Source organism: Acanthochromis polyacanthus, chromosome 10 (assembly GCF_021347895.1).
Source record: "Acanthochromis polyacanthus isolate Apoly-LR-REF ecotype Palm Island chromosome 10, KAUST_Apoly_ChrSc, whole genome shotgun sequence".
Lineage (NCBI taxonomy): Eukaryota > Metazoa > Chordata > Actinopteri > Pomacentridae > Acanthochromis > Acanthochromis polyacanthus.
Genome location: NC_067122.1, coordinates 27,979,292 through 27,987,749, shown reverse-complemented (window position 1 = coordinate 27,987,749; position 8,458 = coordinate 27,979,292). Strand labels below are relative to the sequence as shown.

The 8,458-nt window shown below is 44.1% G+C and overlaps 1 protein-coding gene across 1 annotated transcript; it reads right to left on the bottom strand.

The window, feature by feature from the left end:
- Positions 1 to 4,349: 4,349 nt before the first annotated feature.
- Positions 4,350 to 7,706, bottom strand: hmgn6 (high mobility group nucleosome binding domain 6). Its single transcript, XM_022205166.2, has 6 exons — positions 7,554 to 7,706; positions 6,561 to 6,578; positions 6,364 to 6,393; positions 5,704 to 5,751; positions 5,485 to 5,604; positions 4,350 to 5,381 (listed from the first exon to the last, which is right to left on the bottom strand). Exons 1-6 carry the CDS (start codon positions 7,566 to 7,568, stop codon positions 5,334 to 5,336), a joined length of 279 nt encoding a protein of 92 aa, XP_022060858.1. The 5' UTR covers positions 7,569 to 7,706; the 3' UTR covers positions 4,350 to 5,333.
- Positions 7,707 to 8,458: the final 752 nt, after the last annotated feature.

The window sequence follows — 8,458 nt, the reverse complement described above, 5'->3', positions numbered from 1 at the left end:
TGATTTGAATAATGTATTCTGTGATTCTGGGCAAGTTTTCAAAAGTGTCCCCTCCCAAAAAAAAACATTATTAAATGCTGATGTCAAAGTGATGTCATCAGGGTTATCTCAGGGTTACTGCTTGCGAAAACTTTTAAATTACCATTCTCCGCATGCTAATTAAGTCTGTCCGATGCGGCGGAAAGCAACTGAGTGCTGTTGTGAAGCACATTTATAAAGTAGATGTACTTGAGTATTTCTAGTTTTTACTTTTACTTCACAACACTCCTCTGCATACACAGTATCTAAGATTTAGTAGCTCGTTATCATGTAGATTAAGACAATACAGAGAGATTAAAAAAAACAGATTTTAAGCTCATAAAACACTAAAAATACTGACTTATGATTAAATATAGAAGGACCTTCGACTTGGACCTTCTTCTCAAGTTTCAGATGTTTCTCAACTCTTAGCATCTCCACTAAAAAAAAAATCTTACTTTGTAACTTCTAACATGGTTTTTTTAAACAACAAATTAATAATGTATTATTTCCTAAATTTCAAATTAAATTCTACAACAAAACTGAATTTTGACTTCTTTAACCTGCATGAATAATAATTTAATAATGTCATATACAATATATCAAAAAAGGTGCTATTTTTGGTATGAGACATGTTACAAGTAATTCATCAGTGCTCTTACTTTCATATATATTTTCTATATACATGTTCATGCTGATTTGGAACACTAACATATGACTTACTGTTTCAACATGAGAATATGAGACAAAGTCATAAAATACGGTTCATCCTTTTAAACCACTAAATGTTTTCCTGACTGAACATTAAATGCTCATTCATAATGCTGCTCCACTCAGAGCTATTTTGTACCACAGTCAGTGATAAGATGTGACAATTAAACGTACAAAGGGTTGAATCCAATTCTAACCTTCACCACAATTAACACTGTTTTCATTACCATGAGCTCAAACAAACGTCTCATTAAAGATGCAGCAAGTTTCCATCATGCCTGTTGTCTTCTCACTTCAAAATGAAGGAGCCTCTGGAGCGTTTTAATTCTCAAACAGCTTTGAAGTCTGCTAATGTGCCAGTTTTGTTTCTTGAAAACTTAAATAAGTGAGTTGAGTGAACTCTCAGCAGTACGTTCATTCAACTCATTAAAAGAGCTCACATGCGAGAACAAGTCAGATTTAATGTTTTAAAATCTGATGCAAAGAAAGAGATATAAAAAAAACAATCATAGCTTTGTGTTTGAATGACAGAAACGAGAGGCTGACATGATGAGCCGGGTCAGAGATGAACTCGGATCTGCATGTCTGAGTGTGTCTGTGTTTGTTTTTCATGGAGGAGCTTGTTTGTGTGCTGATGTTTGTGCCTGTGATCCGTAGCACCGCCGCTGTTTGCAGTGAAGCATGTATTAGCATGGGACTGGAAGAGGAGGGGAGTGTCTCACTGTGTGTGTGTGTGTGTGTGTGTGTGTGTGTGTGTGTGTGTGTGTGTGTGTGTGTGTGTGTGTGTGTGTGTGTGTGTGTGTGTGTGTGTGTCTATGTACACTGATTGACGTCACAGACGCCCACTCATTTCCATCTTGTCTGCGTGCACGGAGAGAATAGATCCCCATCTGCATCCAGCTCTTCTTCACCCCCACCCCCCCCACCTCCTGCATGCTTCCTCTCCTCCCTCTTCTTCCTCACCTCCTGGTACTTTCTCTTCCTGCCTCTTCCCATTCACTCTTTGCACAGCCCACCCCCATATGAGTGCAGCCAGTCTCGCAGACAAACAAGACCAGTTTAAGACAGCCAGACAGCAGCATCCTCTCGGAGCAGCGTTTTGTAGGAACCTTGCCACAAAACATCTGCTCATTTCAAGCATCACTAAGGTCTGGAGGTCTAGAGGGAGGACAGGCTGTTTTGTTGTGTTTTTCTGTGCGTATGTGTGTGTGTGTGTGTACCTGTTGTGTGTCCTTTCGCTTTAAGCATATGTGCAAATCCATGACGCTCTTTCCACAACAATTGCTCATCCACATTCACACAGTGATATCCCTGCTGACGACACCACGTCGTTTAAATCACTTCCTCATGAAAGGTCATCCTCATTCTTTACTCTGAGAATGCCCCCACCCCTCTCTCATGCAACACACACACACTCAGCTAGGAAGGTGTGTGTGCAAGCAGTCCTTGATGTGTGGACGAGAATGAATGAGTGTGGGGAGTCGGCAGGGAGCTGGAAATGCGGGGGATGGCAGAATAGGATGTTTAAAAAGAGAAAACGTAGCTATTTCCGTCAACAGAGTGGAGTTAGAAAGGGCAGAGTGAGCTCTGAGGGGGGTGTTTGTGCACGGCTGGGGGGCAAGACTCCCCAGAGATTACTCAGACTAGACAGGGAAAAGGCACAGAGGAGGATGAGCAGCAGACAAGGAGGCAGGTGGTCAGACATACAGTTAATCAGGCAGGCAAACATTCAGGCAGCGAGCATATAGATACGAGGAGAAAATACACTGGAGTGGAGCTAATTAGCACTTTGATGCCCGATTTCCTGAGGAGAGGAGCTGTATGTCTGTGTGTACGTCTGCAGGAATCAAAGCCAAAGTCAGAGGGTTGATCACAGGAGACGAGTGAATGGAGGTGAGAAAGACAGATGAAAGAAGGGTGAGACCACCGTGGCTGAGATCTGAAACTTTCTGGTCCGGTCAATAATTTATTTCCTTTTAGTTCCCCTTACAACACCACACCTCATCGATACATCTCACACAGAAGATGGGCTCTTAATTGAACCGTCACGTTAAATTGAAAAGTAAATGCATTAAAGAGGTGATGCTGACAGAGGATGAAAAGATGTGAATGAAAGGAGGGTTTTTTAGGAAGCCTTTAAAGTGCTTTTTAATTAAAGAAATGCATGATTCCTCTCTTATCATTTAGTATCAGCGGTGATGTGCCTGCAGGAAAAATAAAAACACCTCTAATGTATGAGTTAATAAATCCTGAGGTTAATCAAAGCTCCTCAGGAGACCCCTTGGACATGGTTCCGCTGGGCTTTAGCAGAAGTAAATATGAGGCAAGGCTGCCATCTAGTGGTGCCGCCCTGCAGCAACGCTGTGCACCCAAGAAAAATATCGACAAAATGGAGCCCGGTGCTCGGCCATGACAATGCAGGTCAGAGGGGCTGCGACTGCCGCACACAATAGTGGAAGAAAGATCGAAAGTGAACGCAGCGACGTATTCTGTGTAAAATGCAGGCAGTGATTGGCGTTTAAATGCGCACTTAGAGCAGCTGTGGAGTGAAAACCAGAGGCCCTGCTGCAGCCACATCATCAAATTCTGCCCCAAAAATGACATTTTTAAGAGGTGCTATGAATCATTTTCACTATATCATCACTAAAACGTCTCCCTCTATAGGTTAACTCACGGCAAAGTGGGCTTTTGGGCTGGAAAAAACACAGAAAACGCGCTCACATCCTTACACTGCCAGTGCTGGAGGCAAACGCACACACTGAAAGCCTCCTATTCATGCCCTTTAATAGACTCCATGCATTTTGTCCTCCATTGTCCTCCCAGGACTGAACTGATGCATGCAGCTTTGTATGTATGAACAGAATATGGAGCTGGCTGTAAGTGATGCCCCTAAACCTGCTGCTGATATGTGCTGGATGGGGTTGAGGTGAATGTGGGTCACAGCACTCAGGCATGAGTTTGTGTCGAGTTTAATGTGAGTGTGTGAAGCCTGAAGGGGAAGGAAGGAGCTGGGTGGATTAAAAAAGTATTTGGACTGAATACACAGAGCGCTGAAACCTTCTGTCTGGAGAAAATGCTCCACTAAAGGCCTTCAGTCAGTTTTTGGCTGACGATGTCTTTTATTTGAGCATTTTAGTGACTAAAACAAGGATAAGTTATTCGGATAAAGAAACAAATGTCCTCCTGGAGGATCATTCAGTGGTCCTTTAGGGCCTATAGCAGCAGATATGTACACACACCTTGAGAAGATGTTGAGGATTTGTGAACTTAGCAGGAATTGGCTCAGTTAGCTGTCGGTATCCTGCAGCAGCTCTCTCAAAAGCAAATGTTGGACTCGTCTACAGTGAAATTGCATTACGGGGAAGGCTTGTTTAATCAAAGGTCATGCCAGCAGTTAGAATGCCGTTGTAGCTCTTATTAAAATCATCTGATTATACAGCTGCTTACACAGATAAACACAGAAAAGCTCTCACATGTAGTTAATAATGGAGATTGCCAAACTAGGTTGCCGCCTGCAATGTTGCTTTAAATTTTAATCCCAACATGGCTGCATTTACGCTATTGCATTGCTTTTACGTTCATCAGTGGAATTGTTGGAAGAAACAAACTGGAGACACCGATTCGAGGAAAATTCCCAGGACTTCTTTTTATTAAGAGAATTTCAGAACATAAGAGAAGGGACCAGACACCTGCATTTGTCAGAGAAGGTTTCCAAATTCAATCGTTTTAAAAAAACCATAGTGTTTAGAAAAGCCGACATGACAGCAGCGTGGATGGAGCAGGAGCTGTTTCTTTTTTACAACGCAGGGTCGTCTAGGAGACAGGTCGGAGGCAATCGCTGTTCCCGGAATGTTTCACATGTTCGTCTTCCTCTTTCTTATGGACAACACGCTTCAACACGCTATTTTTTTTTGTTTGTTTGTTTAAAACACAATTTCAATGGAAAAAAAACAAGACCATGAGACAGAAGCAAAAAAAAAAAAAAAAAAAAAAAAAAAAAAAAAAGGGAACTCACTGCACATTTAGAGGTCTAAAAGAATCACCCACATTAACATGGCTGAACCGTTAATAAAACATGGATAAAGGCTGAGCTGTTGGGGAGGAAGAGGAGGGAGGTCTAATCTGTGGAGGAAGAAGAAGAAGAAGAAGAAGAGGGGAGGAGGAAGAGCAGGAGGGGGAAGGAGGAAAAACACAGTAATACACAACTCACGACGTAGCCAATCCGGCAGGGACACGCTTTCTACACCAAAAACAAGCCTTCAACAATCATGAAATGCCATTTAAAAAAGATTTTAGTGTGTTCATCTTTGCTTGCAGACACTTTGATATGACCACTGCAAATCTGCAAGGCGCTCCATAATCAGCTTTGCTTTTTGTGCTAAAAATCTGTACGGATACTTATAAAATCATTGATAAAAATATTCCTCTGTTAACAATACGCCTTGGAGGGAAACCATGTGAGAGACTTGGGGTGGATGGAGGGAAGGGGTGGGGTAGAGCTGGCTGGCTGGCTGGCTGGGTGGGGGTGGGAGGTGGGGAGGTCTGGGGGGGGGGGGGGGGAGTCGGGAGGAGTTTGTCGAGGAGGAGGAACTTGGGCAGTGGTGCTACTCGGACTTGGCCTCCTCCTTGGCCTCCTCGGGGGCTGCCTCCACCTGCGGGACGAAGCACAACAGCCAAGGTCAAAACTTCCTCCACGTCGACTCAATACCGGGTCGAGGGTGAGGACTTTCTTCCTCTCTCTCCCCGTCGACTCACCTCGTTGGTCTTGGCCTCTCCGTTCTCAGAGTGGTTTTCCTCGTTGGCCTCTGCCTCGGCGTTCTCCTTTGCCTTCTTGGTCTTCTTGTCCTCCTTCTTGTCATTCACAGCCTTTTCTTTCTGTTAGAAGAAATTTTTAAAAAGGCGCCGGAAAAGTGTTAGCAAGCCCAGTGTTCAATATTCAAACGCTTGCATCTTCTCAGATTTAAAGCTTCCTACCTTTGCTGCCTTCTTGACCTTTGGATCCGGCTTGGGTGGGGCCGGTTTCTGGAAAGAGAACAGAAAAGGGATCTAGAAACTGCTACAACTGAATACGTTGTGTCTGTTGCTGTATTTTTAAAGACAGACAGCTACTTTTAAAGTCTAAAATACTGTCAAAAATAAAACTGTATTGAATACAGACACAATTTAAGGCGTTATGACTTTAATATCTATCCCTAAATGGTTTAATTAAGGAATATTATGGTGTATTTTTGATTACATATTCCCGACAGCCTCTTATTCTGTTGCTACGGTATTTATTTAGTATTACAGCTCGACAGATGTAAAAATGTGTTTAGTGCACTCTAAGATGTGTAAATCATGATTCAATTGTGCAGTGAGCCTTTTATCAGCCTTACAGTGCTACACATTCGCTTTTAAGCTGTACTTTGTCAAGAAAATGGCATGTTTTCTTGGCTTTTGTTGTAAGGAATCACATTTAAAAAGTAAGAATATGTAGTTACAGTATATGCTTTTCTAAATGCAATACACCGTTCCGTCTACCTGTTTAGCCGTGTGCCGCTACTTTTAAGCATTTTCTCCCATATTCTACATGTTCATTAACTGTATCTGCTAATGAAAAATGAGATTAGCGAGTTTGCCAGTGTGTCTTCTTACCGCCGATAACCGAGCTGATCTCCTCTGGGGCTGAAACAGAGCAAAGATCGTTATCACAGGGAGGGCTTTTTTCCATTTTGAAATAAGGAAATACGCATTTTAATGAACTATGTCTTTTGAACAAACACTCACATCCTTCATACGAATTAAAATTTCATTCTAATTATGAGGCGGGACGCAGCCAGCCTCTCTCTTACCTCCTCTCCTGCGTCTCCCTGTTCAAGAAAAACACAAAGACAACAGGTTAAAATCAGAAAATGGCAAAAATAATCAGAGTGAGGAGTTTAAGTGGAGTTTTTATTGAAAGTAAAAGGCTGCTAAATGTTTCAGCTGCATATTTTGACTAATTGCAGACTTGCTGAAAAAACTTCTCGGTTTCAGGTGAAAACTAAAATTCACTGCAAATACAGGTGGATTTCAGGGATTTCTGCCCAGAAACGGAGGCCCGGTGTACGGATTCGGCGGTGGGCCGTGCGTCCTGAGCCATGCGGGTCTCCGGAGCCACATTTCGAGGGTCCAGGCCCCGCTTTTCCCCCTCCACTCCCTCCTCCAGCTCTTTCTCTCATTCAATGCATGAAGCCTGGATTTGAAAGCTGGCGCGGGAGTCCTGGAGAAGGGGGAGGGACCTGCTCTGCGGCTCCGTTGCGCCACCAGGCGGCGGAGCGACGCCACCGCAGCCATTTGGGACCACGAACAAAGAGCAAAAATATATAATTTTACCGAAACGCGACGGTCAATGTTCGCTTTCACGGTCAAAATGCAAAGTAAAGGTTCTGAAGCAATTTTTGACGCCACTTTCGGCCGGTTCGGCGGCCGTGCGGGCGATAAGAGGCGCGTTTGCGTTTGGTAGGTCGGCGACGAAGGTGGACAAGAGCTGCAAAGCATGGCTGCTGCTTGTGCTTTAACTGCATGGAGACCAGGAGAGAGACTTCTGACTCCCCCAAAGGACAGCGGCTCATGCAGGAAAATGCGTTTTTAAACGCCACGTCCGAGCAGGAAAATATTGGTTCCAACACGCAAAAAATGCACATTATATCTAGAAATTACGCAAAAATTCCCAGCGAGAAATAACGGCCGTACACTGCGTTATAATTAAGTAATGTCTCAGAGGGATGTCTTCCCAATCGTTTGCATTGCATTAATGGCAGATTTCCCCCTGAAAGAATTTTTATTATTTTCAGAATACGTACCTTTCTTTTGGGCATGTTGCGCTCTTGGAGGTTTTCTTACAAATACAAACTAAAAACAGTTTTTCTTAGTGCATGTGAAGACGAGTGTCTCCCTTATGCTCGGCAGTGTAGTAAACACACTGGAACAGAGAGGCGAGTGGTTGAATGGGGGGAGGGGTGCGGCTAAAGGCATGATTGATAGGCGCTCGGCCAATCCGGAGCCACCATTCGGGGCTGCAGAACACTTGGAATTTGGGAGCCGGTGATGTTCTGGGGCGAATGGCTCCTTCTTTGCAAGGCAGAGATGGGAGGAAGCCTGCAAGAGTGAGGAGAGAGAGAAAAAAAAAACAGAGGGGGCTTTGCATTCGAGGACATGTTTGCCTTCATGCAAGTGTGACATAAACACGGAGGCAGGGAAGAGGGGACAAAAGGGCAGCAGAGAGCCGGCCTTGTCGCGCACTGTGGCACAGGCCTGCGGCGCACAGGCTCGCGTTGCCCCCCCGGTGCAAAAGCGCAAAAGACAAGGAGCGGGGCGCACATCTGCAGCGGTCAGCGAGGAGAAAATTCACCACTTCGAGTCCAATATGGCGCCCACTCCTCTCCCGACACATTTTTTTTGTTTGTCAGTCGGCTTTCCCTAAATTCGTTTCAGGGTCTAAAAGAAAATCTGCCCCAGACGCCTGCAGGGGGCCACAAAGCCCGTCTAATGAACCGACGGTGGCTGCTCAGGACCTCCACAGGCTGTGCTGTTACACACACACACACACAGAGAAAAAAATCACAGCATATATTTTATTATTTTCATCATATTTATTTTACATGCATCTTTTTTCTCTCTCTCTCTCTCCACAACCTCTCCAGTTATCGTGCAGCAGCTTTTTTAATTTTATTTTTTAAACAGAGAACACCTGCAGCGGTTTTTTGCG